The following is a 14,109-nucleotide window of genomic DNA, read 5'->3' on the forward strand; positions in this document are numbered from 1 at the left end:
GCGAAAATGGAGAGACAAAAAACCAACTCCCAAATGAATGAAAAGGAGGTACCACATGATCTCACTCATGTGTAATCTAATGAATCAAATAAACTAATGATCAAAAATATGCCCTAACCCGTTTGGCTCAGTGGATAGAGCGTTGGCCTATGGACTGAAGGGTCCCAGGTTCGATTCCGGTCAAGAGCATGTACCTTGGTTGCGGGCACATCCCCAGTATGTGCAGGAGGCAGCTGATGGATGTTTCTCTCTCATTGATATTTCTAACTCTCTATCCCTCTCCCTTCCTCTCTGCAAAAAATCAATAAAATATATATATTTTTAAAAATAGACCCAGAGACATGGAAGCATGAACAGACCATTGAACCTCAGAGAGAAGGCAGGGGAGGGTGGGTGGGAAAAGGTCAACCAATGAACTTGTATGCATATATGCATAACTTGTGGACACAATGTGGTGGTGAGGGCTGGGAGGGAGAGGGGGGCCAAGGGGGAATGGAAACAGGCTGGAAGAGGTTAATGGGGGGAGGGGGCGGGGGAAGGAGGACCTATGTTATACTTCAACAATAAAGATTATTTAAAAAGAAAAGTCCTCAACCAACTTAGGCAACAATTTTCAATCTTTTCCACTTGGCATATACAATCTAATTACTAAAATTCTGTGGCACACCAAAAAGTACATTTTTTGCCAATCTGACAAAAAATATAGGTATAATTTTTGCTCCAAAGTGACTTTTTGAAAAATCAAATGCCTATAGTTGTGTGTAAGGAATTCTGGTAACAAAAATTAATCAATCAGGCATAATCTTATTATGTGATGTGACCAATATGATGCAATTCTATTACATGACCTACAATACATATTTATGGATAAAGACAGGCCACTTACACCAGATGGCTATTATTGTATTGGCTGTTGTTATTTTTTTCATTTGACAATATTAGGGAAACTAAGTCAGTGCCCCTGACTAAATAATCAGGTATTACATGTTTTAAAAATTCTTGTGACACACCAGTTGAAAATCACTGAACTAAAGAATAGATAAAAACTTCCTTGATCAAGTCCCACGAAGCTATAAAAAACCTACAGGAAACATCCTACTTAAAAACCAAAAAAGGAAGGAAGGAAGGAAGGAAGGAAGGAAGGAAGGAAGGAAGGAAGGAAGGAAAGAAGGGAGGAAGGGAGGGAGGGAGGGAGGGAGGGAGGGAGGGAGGGAGGGAGGAAGGAAGGAAGGAAGGAAGGAAGGAAGGAAGGAAGGAAGGAAGGAAGGAAGGAAGGAAGGAAGGAAGGAGAAAAACCTTCCCCAAAGGATTAGGTGCAAAGCAAATGTTTCTACTCTCACCACTTACACTCATCTTTTTGTGGAACCAAAACAACTAATGTAATATGGCAAGAAAAAGAAGTACAAGACATGCAGATTGGGACGAAAGAGGTAAACTGTTTTTATTCATACATGACATGATTTTGTATGTAGAAAATAGTATGAGGGAAAAAAAAACACCTTATCTACTGAAACTAATAGTGAACTGGTACATATACAGTATCAGATGAATATATAAAAGTCGATTGTATTCCTATATGCAAATTTATCAGAAGAAATAACTAACAGAGCAATAACTATTTGACTAGTGAGAAGAACTAAATAGACTAGAGATGGGTAGGGTAGAAACCCCCATTGTGCTATCTTTCTCTTATTACTGTTTGATTTAAAGTTATATTATGTAGATATTAGTTTTTAAGTTTAATTACAAGTAGAAGCCATTTTAAAGAAAATTTTATAGAAAACACCAAAACATACCATAAACTAGAGTTGAATTAAAACAAGAAGAACAAGAGCTTGGAACTCAATCTCTCTCCTTCCAAGTTAACATGCAGAACTCTATTGCTCTTTCAATACTTCTAAAGTTGGTTGAACTAGGCTGTCAAGAGGGTGCATAAGTAATCTCTATCCTCTTATCCTACCACAACCACATCAAAACTACAACAAAGCAACCCCTGTGAGATTTATAGGAGGGGCAGAGACTCCGAAGAGGCTGGTCCCACAGCCACATGTGGCGGTTTAAAATGAGAAGAGATATCCCAGCTGCAGATGACCCCCTAAGGAGCAAGAAGTCTCAGGCCCACACTAGGGCCCGCAGCCCAGGGTTCCAGTTCCGAGAAGAGAAGTCCCCATAACTGTTGGCTGAGGAAAGCAGCTGGACTGTGGCTAAGACAGAGGGCTCTTGGAGTCCCAGGCAATCCCAGAAAGGGTCTGCACAAGGACTTACTCGGACTCACTGGCTCTGAGCTCCAGCACTGGGGGAGCAGCTAGAAAGGCATATCAAGACATACAGGGAGAAAATGAATTTTCTGGCTTCAGTATGAAGGGCCAACTTTCTCCCAGTCAGAAGTGCTAGCAGAGACCATTTTTCCTGTGCTGAGGACTCCCTCCACAGACTGTTGCAGGCTAGCACCATACCTAAATCTCCATCAACCTGGTTAACTTCAATCCACCCTAGTGATTCTCTGAGACCCCAACCCACCTAACTTTCAGACGCACCAAAGCTGTTTTCAATGGCTTTTCCATACAAAGGCCAGCCTTGGCTCAAGCTACAGAATTTCCTAAAATCTCTACAAGATTCACAAACCTCCAAGTAGCATCTGGCCTCATCATGCCCTGAACAAGAGCTTACTAAGCTAAGTGGCCCCAGGCCCACACTAGTGATAGTTGGCCTCTGTTTGCAGGTTGGCCCTCCTGGGCCCTCCAAGCCTAGTACAAGTAGCAGCCCTGTGCACACTGCTTTGTAGTTCATGTCAGCTCATTTTGGCCTGCACTTCCTGGGAGGCCCTGTAAGTGGCCAGCTTCAGAGCACACCAGAGCCCACACAACCACATTACTAGCTACACACTCAATGGGTAGACTAATCAGGTACCAGAATCCTTTTGAAGTGCTATTTAGGGTAGGCCTCTGCACAGCAGCTCCTGCACTGTGGTCACAGCCAGTTCTCTAAGCTGATCAGTCTGGAGGCAAATCCCTCCCAATGACATGCCAACAGCAATCAAGGCTTAACTATAACAGGAGGGTGCACACAATCCACACTAAGTAGTAGCCGGAGTGCCCAGATCAGGTGACAGGGAGTCTATGCAACACCTACAGGGTACTTACTACAAAAGTCCATTCTACCAAGACTGGGTGATATAGCAGCTCTACCTAATTCACAAAAACAAACACAGGGGAGCAGCTAAAATGAGGAGACAGAGAAACACATCACAAAGGAAAAGAACATAACAAAACTCCCAAAAATGAACTAAATTAAATGGAGGCAAACAATCTACCAGATGCAGAATTCAAAACACTGGTTATAAGGAAATGATAGAACCTCAGTGAGAACTTCAACCAAGTGATAAGAAACACAAAAATTGAGATAGAAACATAAAAAAGAACCACTCAAAAATAAAGATATTAATTGATATAAGAATTACAGGAAATCAACAGAATCAAATCAGCAGTCCTATATAATAAAAGAGAAACATGTAAATTGAACGTACATCTGCTATGCTCACCAGCCAATCAGGAGTATGCACATTAACCCGACAAAGACGGCAGGTTAATTTTCATACACAGGCACCAGACGGAGAGCAGAGCGGGAGAGCCAGCGGAGAGTGGAGCGGCTTGGGAAACTTGGCTCCCCAAGCCGCCAGACGGAGAGCAGAGAGGGAGAGCTGGCGGCTTGGAGAACTTGGCAGAGCGGGAGGCTATGGGACTGAGACAGAGCAGGAAGGGAAATCCAAGAGCGCGGGGAGCACCAGGAATTCTGGGAATAGTAGTTCTGGTGGCAGACAGATCTCCTAGACACTAGAGTAAAGTGAGTCTGGAGCAAATTACTGATGCGGTGGGGGATGGAGGAAAAGCAAAGGTGAGAGACATAAGTAAAATCAGAGTGCCTAGGAAAAATTAAAGGGAAGATATCCTAAAACTTCCAGGAAATCTCCACCAATAAAACAAAGAAGAAAAAAACCCTCTATTATTCTGTGAGCAACAAATCAAATTGGGTTGGGGTCTCAGACAATTCACTCATATGATTGCAAAGACAGACAGAAACTCCCGGATTAGAGAGGGCTCACCTGAGGGCTCCCAGATTGGAGAGGGTACAGGTTGGGCTGAGGATCTCCATCACCCCCCATGCATAAGACTTCATGCACTGGGCCCCTAGTATGGAATAAAAGGAAATAGAAAACACCCAATCTACAGAGCAAAAAGAAAAAAATCCAAAAAAAATGAGGATAGCCCTAGCTGGTTTGGCTCAGCAGATAGAGCGTCAGCCTGCGGACTAAAGGGCCTCAGGTTCACTTCTGGTCAAGGGCACATGCCTGGGTTGCAGGCTCAATTTCCAGTAGGGGGCATGCAGGAGGCAGCTGATCAATGATTCTTTCTCATCGGTGATGTTTCTATCTCTCCCTTCCTCTCTTTAAAGAAAAAGGAAAAAAAAAAAGATAGTGTAATGAGCCTCTGAGACAACTTCAAGTGTACCAACATTCACATCATATTGAAAAAATAATGATGGAAAACTTCCTTAACCTGGTGGAGGAAATAGACATTTAAGTCCAGAAAGTTCAGAGTCCCAAATAATATTAACTCAAAGAGGCCCACAAAAAGACACATCATAATTAAAAGGCCAAAGGTTAAAAACAAAGACAGACTTTTAAAAGCAGAAAGAGAAAAGCAGGTAGTTACCTACAATGGAGGAGATTCCCCTAAGATTGTCAGATGATTTCTCAACAGAAACTTTGCAGGCTGAAGAGATTGGCACAAAATATTCAAAGTGTAAGGACCCTTCTACCAAGATTATGCAGCAAAGCTAAAATTTAAAATCAAAGGTCAGATAAACAGCTTCCAAGACAAAAAAAAAATAAAAAAGTTAAAGGAGTTCATTATCATCAAATCAATATTTCAAGAAATGTGAAAGGGTCTGGTCTTCTTTAAAAACAGAAAAGAAAAAAAAAAGAGAGAAAAAAATCTGAATAAAATGGCAATAAGTAAGTTATCTATCAACAATTACTTTAAATGCAAATGGATTAAATGCTCTAATACAAAAACATAGGGTGGCTGAATGGACAACAGAACAAGACCCTTACATATGCTATCTACAAGAGACTCCCTTCAAATCAAAAGAAACACACAGAGACTGAAATAAAGGGATGAAAAAAGATATTTCGTTCAAATGAAAACAAACAAACAAAAAGAACTGTGGTAGCAATACCAGACAAAACAGACTTTAAAACAAAAGGCCATAAAAAGAACAATCTAGCAATTTTGTTTCTGGGTATTTATCTGAAGAAACCCAAAACACTAAATTGAAAAGACATATGTCCCATATATTCATTGCAGCATTATTTACAATAGCCAATATAATTAAAAGTGGTGCATACATAAAATATGACTCAGCCATAAAAAGAAAAAAAATTGAAATCTTGCCATGTGCAAAAACATAGATGAAACTACATGGTATTATGCTAAAGGAAATAAGTCAGAAAAAGAATGACAAATGTCAGATGATTGCACTAATATGTGGAATCTATAAAATAAAATAAACAGACTTTTTTTTTTTACTCATAGATACAGAGAACATTTTGACAGTTACCAAATAGGAGGGGGTCGGGGTATAGGTGAAAAAGATGAAAGGATTTAAAGTACAAATTGGTAGTTCCAGAATAGTCATGGGATATAAAGTATAGCATAGGGAATATAGTCAAGAATATTGTAATAACTATGTATACTATCAGATGAGTAATAGATTTATCAGAGTAATCACTTTGTAAGTTATATAAATATCTAATCACTATGTTATACGCCTGAAACTAAGAAAATGTACATCAACTACAATTAAAAAATTTTTTAAATTGCCCTGGACGGTTTGGCTCAGTGGATAGAACATCGGTCTGCAGACCAAAGGGTCCCAGGTTCGATTCCGGTCAAGGGCACATCCTCAGTTGCATGCTTCTCCCCAGCCCTGGCCCTGGTCAGGATGCATGCAGGAGGCAATTTAATCTCTCTTCCACTGTCTCTAGAAATCAATGGAAAAATATCCTCAGGTGAGGATTTAAAAAAAAATTTTTTTTAATTAGTAAAAATGGTTGAAACTACTTCTAAAATGATGACATATATGTTCTCTTTTTTAAAAATTACCTTAAATAAGTATACACACAGTTGATATATAGGACTATTGTATAATAGTCATAGCAATCACCCAGGTCAGTGAGTGCGAACTACGTGGACAGCATGGTACAAACACAAAGTAATACCCATCTCCTGTTTGCTCCCAAGGAGAATTATATGTAATAAACTAGAGGCCCGGTGCACGAAATTAGTGCACTGGGGGGGAGAGGGGGGAGACACACATGTCCCTCAGCCCAGCCTGCACCCTATCCAGTCTGGGACCCCTTGGGGGATGTCCGACTGCCAGTTTTGGCCCAATCCTCCTAACCACTCACCTGCCTGCCTGCCTGCCTGATTGCCCCTAACCACTCTGCCTGCCAGCCTGATCACCCCTAACCGCTCCCCTACCGGCCTGACTGATGCCTAACTGCTACCCTGCCAGCATGATTGACACCTAACAGCTCCCCTGCTGGCCCAATCACCCCCAACTACCCTCCCCTGCTGGCCTGATCACCCCCAACTGCCCTCCCCTGCAGGCCTTGTCCCTCCCAACTGCCCTCCCATGCAGGCCCGATCATCCCCAACTACCCTCCTCTGCAGGCCTGGTCGCCCCCAACTGCCCTCCCCTGCCGGCCACCTTGTGACAATGTGGGGGAGGCCATCTTGTGGTGGCCATCTTGTGATGACGTGGGGCAGCCATCTTGTGGTGGCCATCTTATGATGATGTGGGGGTGGCCATCTTGTGACACAAGGGTGTGAGGGTCAATTTGCATATTACCTCTTTATTATATAGGATAACTTGTTCTGACACCAGAAGATTGAGATGTTTTCACCTACACCGGTTAGCCTATTTACAAATGCTATGCCTATTCTTTTTTACTACAAAACATAATAAAAGTGGGAGGGAAAACATATACACAGTTCTAAAACCCTGGGCCACAGTCACTGAAGCCAGATATGTTTCAGAATTCAAAATTTTTGGACTTCTACAGAGGAAACACAGACCATGTACATAATTACACAACATTCCTAGAGTGGTCTAGGGAAGCACACTACACTTGTTTAGAAACATTAACAATTCTACAATGAAGTCTACAATTAATATTCTAAGACGGAATTTTTAAAAATATATATTTTCATTGATTTCAGAGAGGAAGGGAGAGGGAGAAACAGAAACATCAATTACAAGAGAGAATCATCAATCAGCTGCCTCCTGCACCCCCACAATGCAAGATCGAGCCAGCAACCCAGGCAGGTGCCCTGACCAGGAATCAAACTGTGACCTCCTGGCTCATATCCCATGCTCAACTACTGAGCCACACTGGCTGGGTTAAGATGGAATATTTTTTGAAAGTATAATAAAGAAAACAGCATCACAACTCTTCAAGTCAGGTTTTACTGTCAAAAGAGTTTCCATGAAAATCTTAGTTCTCAGGTTTTGGGATTTTAGAATGGTGAACCTAGTATCACCATATAAATATGAAGCTCAAAGTACATGTAAATCTATCAAGTCGGAATAAGAAGAAACAAAACCTCTGTATTTCTTTTAGATTGTTACTACAAAATATGTGATGGCCTTTGAACACACAGTAATGTATAGCTATGTGTTAATTCCCCACACCACTTTCATAATCTTTGGAAATTATCTATCCTGAAGAGAATATAAATAAAATGCAAATTAAGATAATTCCAGTTTTTTTTCAGTAACTTATTTCAATATGCTGTTAGCAGCTTAACATTAAATTTTAGGTCAATAAACAACACCCTGCATAAGAAGATCTGCTTCCATTATTTACTACATTTACATACACACAGGATGTGAAGCGAGAATCCTTTCTGATCTCTAGGTTCAAACCTATACAATTTTTTCAGAAACAGAAGTTATTGCCTCCGAAGGAAAACGAAGTCACTCTAGATTCAGACATGCAGCTGAAGTTTGTTAAAATCCCTAAAGAATGGTCTCATTTTGTAAGATGATTCCAAAGAACTAATGTTTCTAACATGTTAGAAAAACATGACTAGTCTATACTGAAACAGACCAACTATGTGGAGAAACCAGACATTTTCTGTTCACATGCATATCAGCAGCATGGACCTATGTATATCTGCATCATGCCTCAGAGTATTAATTCATATACCTGGGACTGTAGTAGGGAATGTCATTATCTTACGTATGGTAACAAACATACAACTTTGTCAGGCGTATTACAAAAGATACAGACGTTGAGTGGCCTGTTTTTTTTTTTGTTTTTGTACTGAGTTTTGAAGAATGTGGTAATTTTTAAGAACATATCACATTATAGCAGAAACACCTAATTACAAAGAAGCTCAGAAAATCCTTTAAAATATCCTAGTTTTTGTCATAGATTAAATTTTTTTATCTTTCTTGATAAAGCAATGAATCATTATGTTCCATAAAGTTATGTTTAATATTCTTGAAGCATAACATTTTTCTGTCTAAAACTACCACAACAACCTTTCTTATTAACATTATATTCAAAATTTGCCTGCAAATTACTAACCTCCTGTATTCCAAGGCAAAGATAATAGATGCTGTCAGGTGCATAACTCTCTCCATTTGGCCGGCGGATCTCATTGACAAAATGGGCTAGCCCATAATTAAGCTCAGCCGTGGTGTGAGACAGCAGATCCTCTTTTAACTTTACTAATTTAGCTAAAAAGAAATAAAAAATTAGTAATTGTTATTACTTACTGTCTTAAGATTAAGGAAGCCCCTGAAATTTATTCTATGTAAGAACTTAAAAGTAAAATAAAAGCTACATTTTTCAAAAGTTAATAACAAAAATCTTGCTTTTAAATAGGACATAGGGAAAACAAAATCAGATCACTTACGAGATTTTAGCTCATCTAATACCAGAAGATCTTCATCAAGTTGCCTAGTTTTGACCCAGTGTTTCCATGCGTTTACACCATACGTATACTTGAAAGGAAAACTGCATTCTGAATTGTCAGAACTATCATCATGAGACTGGTATCCTGATACAGCTTTTCTCTTGGCTCCCTATTAGTAAAACACCACTGTAAATCTCCTTTTTTAAAAAAAGTCTATATTATTTCATGACTTTATGTAAGCCATCAATCAAAAAATGCAAATTAAAGAGAATATACTTATATTCTTAGAATTGACTGGTATTCTTGAATGTGAGAATAGTCACCTATATCATGTGTTGAAATAAATCTGCAGGAATGCCATATTTCTACATAAACCATTGTGTACAATAACATTTTATTAACTTTTGCTGTGAGTCACTGATGAGAAAATAAATATATGACATGAACTAATAATCTGAAATAAAAGGATAATAAATATTAAGAGATAAATTGAAGAACTTTATAATAATTCCACCATAAAGGAAATGACCACTCAACTCCTTTTCACTTTCTTGATGACACTGTTTGCTGTACAAAAGTTTTAAATTTTGACATAATCCAATTCATCTTTTTTCCTTTTGTTCATTGTGCTTTTTCTGTTATATCTAAGAAACCCAAGGTAATGAAGATTGTGGCCTATGTTTTCTTCTAAGAGTTTTTTGTTTTTTTTCTAAGAGATTTTTAGTTCTTACATTTAGGTCTGTGACTCATTTTGAGTTAATTTTTGTGGTGTGAAGTAAAAGTTCAACTACATTCTCCTGCAGGGTACTCCTTTTTCATTTTCTTTCTTTTTTTGGGGGGGTGGGGGGAGAATTTGTGAAAGTTTTCATTTCCCCTTTGGATCTTAATTTATGTTGGAAATCAAAAATAAAGTTGATGTTAAAATATTTAAAACTAGTATCCCATTTGCAGGAAGAATCCTGCAAGCGGCTGCTGCGGCCTCATGCGCTGCCGCTGCCGCCAGCATTGCGGCCACCGCGCCTGCGGCCGCCGCGCCTGTACCTATGCGCCGCTGCAGCCCGCCCTGCTCCGCCCCATTCCACCCCGCCCCGCCCTGCCCCGCCTGGGCTTTCCCTCTGGCAGCCACCTTGCTTTCTGCTTTTCCTCCCTCTTCCTTCTAGGTTGTCTTCAGTCTTCACTCCTCCCTCCCTCAGCGTATGCAAATTAGCCGCCATCTTTGTTGGGTAATTTGCATACTTGCCCTGATTGGCTGGTGGGCGTGGCTTGGGCGTGGCAAAGGTGCGGTCAATTTGCATATTACTATTTTATTAGGTAGGACCATTACACCTGTTAATTTGGTCTACCTGAATCTATTAGTGTCTGAGATGTCTTCCTATGTGTTGATATGCTTAAATGAAACAGGATATAATCAACTGTATATTCCAACATCACTGATTAGTCTCACCAAAAAATGTTGGAGCCCAGCTGGTGTTGCTCAGTGGTTGAGCATCAACCTATGAACCAGGAAGGTCACAATTCAATTCCCAGTTGGGGCACATGCTCCATCCCCAGTAAGGGGTGTGCAGGACGTAGTCAATGATTCTCTCTTATCATTAACTAGAGGCCCGGTGCACGAAATTTGTGCACGTGTGTGTGTGTGTGTGTGTGTGTGTGTGTGTGTGTGTCCCTCAGCCCCGCCTGCACCCTCTCCAATCTGGGACATCCCTCTCACAATCCAGGACTGTTGGCTCCCAACTGCTCGCCTGCCTGCCTGCCTGATTGCCCCTAACTGCTTCTGCCTGCCAGCCTGATCACCCCCACCCCTGCCAGCCTGATCAACGCCTAACTGCTCCCCTGCCGGCCCAATTGCCCCTAACTGTGCTCCCCTGCCGGCCTGGTCGCCCCCAACTGCCCTCCCCTACTGGCCCGGTCAGCCCTAACTTCCTTCCCTTGCCAACCTGGTCGCCCCTAACTGCCCTCCCCTGCAGGCCTGTTCACCCCCAACTGCCCTACCCTGCTGTCCCAATCACCCCTAACTGCCCTCCCTTGCCAGCCTAGTCGCCTCTAACTGCCCTCCCCTGCAAGCCTGGTCACCCCCCAACTGCCCGCCCCTGCAGGCCTGGTCCCCCGCAACTGTCCTCCCCTGCTGGCCTGGTCGCCCCCAACTGCCCTCCTCTACCAGCCCCGTCACCCATAACTGCCCTCCCCTGCAGGCCTGATCACCCCCAACTGCCCTCCCCTGCCGGCCATCTTGTGTCCACATGAGGGCGGCTATCTTGTGTGTTATAGTGATGGTCAATTTGCATATTACCTCTTTATTATATAGGATGTTTCTATTTCTCCCTATTCCTTCCTCTCTGAAATTAATAAAAATATATTTTAAAAATAATGATGATGACGGAAAAAACAACTCCCTAGAAAATAGTCTCAATTCTTGTCAAAGAATTGAATTTACTTGCAACTATGTCAACTTTTTATCTAAGTCAACCATTTATCAAGATAAAACTGAAAATAAAAAATAAGTGGCAATAATAATTACTCTTCCTCTATGAAGTTACAATTATATCTGAGACATTTTTATTACCTAAAAATGAAGTAATAAAGACTTTACCTCTTAAATCTAGAAAACAAAATATCTTCCCATATTCCCAGTCACAAGTGAGCACCACTGTATCCTTATTCTATAGCTATATAGAGATATTACTATATAGAGATATTAACCAAATGCAAAAATACTATTAATTTTATACCTTTTTTTTAGATCGAGGTCTAGGCTGTTCCTCATATTCTTCTCCAAAAACAGGTGGTAATAAAAATTCGTTTTCCATATCAAGCTCCTCAGCAGCTGACAAACAAACCAGAACTTTTATTCCAAATGTAATAGCAGAGGTTTATGTTATATAACACAGCCAACAAAGAAATAGCCAAAGGATGTAAACAGGCACCTGTATATGGGAACAACCTGTGCTGGGGTGGAGAACAAATGATCTTCTGTACCTAACATGGCCTATGAGTTCTGATAAAACCTGTTCAGACTCTTAACAAATATGTACAATGAATATCAACATGAAATTTTCATGTTAATTGGTATCAGAAAAATTATTATAACCTGAAATTCAACTGTAAGATCTAAATGACCTCAGTACAAATCTATTCCAATCTATTAAATCTTTCCTAAAATAAAATGCTTTACATTCAATTCAATGTGCTTATTTGTCATCAATAGATTAAGAAAATAGTGAAAATAGAACACATTTCTTTTATAACAAAGACCTGAAAATACTTTTTCCCTTTGAAGGTCAACTTAATTTTCAAAAGGATCTTAAGAAAATTACTACTGATATTTTATTTAAATTTTTAAAAAATACACAAACACTTCTTTATCCTTTTCTCTATCTTCAAAATTTTATATAATGAATTACTTTGACAAAGTTTCTTTTTAAGGCTCTAAAAATTCTTAAGTCCCTACAAAGCAATCCTATGAGTCATTTTAGAAGTTAACTGTTGCCCTAACTGGTGTGGCTTAGTGGATAGAGCGTCGGCCTGCAGACTGAAGAGTTCCGGGTTCGATTCTGGTCAGGGGCACATGCCTGGGTTGTGTGCTCGATCCCCAGTAGGGGGCATGCAGGAAGCAGCCCATCAATGGTTCTCTCTCATCATTGATGTTTTAATCTCTCTCTCTCTCTCCCTTCCTCTCTAAAATCAATAAAAAAATATATTTTTTAAAAGTTAACTGTTGAGTTTTATCTGGGTATAAAAGACAAAAATGAACAGTAAAGGCAATGACATGAACACTAAATGCCTAACGATCATAACCACAATTATGACTCCGTAACTAAATTCCATAACCATAGATCACATTAAAAGAATAAAATAGCACTTTGAGTACCTCTGGGAAAATCTATTTCAATATCCAAGTCTGGTTCATATGGTACATCAGGCATGCTGGACTGTGTCTCTAGGTCAGAGTCCTTCAAGAGATCTGAACCAATTATGTCAGGCTCGATAATTACACCTGTAATCAATCCACACTGTCATTAGAAATCAAAAAAGACCTCAACGATACCTACACCTGGTAAAAGAAAGTCAGTTAATTGTAAATGCAAAACAAGAATACTTATTTAATGTCATAAAAAGAAAAGGTATATATATATATATATATAGCTATCTTGCAATTAACTACTATAAACTTTATAATTATTAGATAATCTTGAGTACACAAAAACTTTTACTCCTGTAAGTTTTTGACTGGCCCTCTTCAAAAGTTAATAGGCATGCTTTGCTAGTAAAACATCTCTGATATTGACAGTATTTGTAAAATCAATTTTTTTCTAAAGTAAAATAATGATGGATAACTGCAATTTTTCAACATTTTTCCTGAATTGTGGCCTAGGTTTTTCATGTCATTCAATATATACTTATATACAACTGTCTTCTAATAATTTGATCAGTTGTTTTCAAGCATTTTTTGTATTGCAGCCCTCAATAAGAAATGCATTTTATCTAGGTTCAGGATGGTAGTGGAAGACAGAAAGACAGACAAGCATTCATGCGCACCCACACAGGAAACAAAGGTTTCACAAAATACTACCCTTTCTATAAGGGAATTTAAGCTGACATTTTGGGTGTTCATTAAAAAAAATAAAAACCTGGACCCTAGCTGGATGGGCTCAGTGGATAGAGCGTCATCCTGCAGACTAAAGAGTCCGGGTTCGATTCTGATCAAGGGCAAATGACCAGGTTTCAGGCTTGATCCCCAGTAGGGGGCGTGCAAGAGGCAACCGATCAATGATTCTCATCACTGATGTTTCTATCTCTCTCCCTCTCCCTTCTTCTCTGAATTCAATAAAAATATATATTTTAAAACAATTTTTAAATTAAAAAAATAAAAAAACTGATTTCAATCCACAAAATTCATTTTTAACTCCCTAACAAAGTGCTTCAAAAATATTGTCACATTGTAAAATACATAGAATTTATAGTGTTTCTATTGTACTCTAAAGGGATTTAGCTCATGATTGAAACAGTACTCTGTTGTCACCAGAGGACTAAGGGGAAGAAATATTCCAAGAGACAAAAACACCCACAACACACTCATTGTGCTGTACGTTTAGAATCACTGCCCTAATAGAAGTTACAACAA

At 39.7% G+C, this 14,109-nt stretch overlaps 1 protein-coding gene across 6 annotated transcripts in view; it reads right to left on the bottom strand.

Moving 5' to 3' along the window:
- The window catches only part of ZMYM2 (zinc finger MYM-type containing 2), a 179,806-nt gene that overhangs the window by 32,827 nt on the left and 132,870 nt on the right, over positions 1-14,109 (bottom strand). For all 6 annotated transcript variants that reach the window (XM_079775649.1, XM_079775647.1, XM_079775648.1 and 3 more), the window contains 4 exons: positions 12,856-12,981; positions 11,717-11,811; positions 8,988-9,156; positions 8,657-8,808 (listed from right to left, as the gene is read on the bottom strand). In XM_079775649.1, coding sequence (XP_079631775.1) covers positions 8,657-8,808; positions 8,988-9,156; positions 11,717-11,811; positions 12,856-12,981 — 542 coding nt within the window. The remainder of the gene's footprint in view (positions 1-8,656; positions 8,809-8,987; positions 9,157-11,716; positions 11,812-12,855; positions 12,982-14,109) is intronic.

The sequence above is a fragment of the Cnephaeus nilssonii genome (genome assembly GCF_951640355.1).
Source record: "Cnephaeus nilssonii genome assembly, chromosome: 6".
Lineage (NCBI taxonomy): Eukaryota > Metazoa > Chordata > Mammalia > Chiroptera > Vespertilionidae > Cnephaeus > Cnephaeus nilssonii.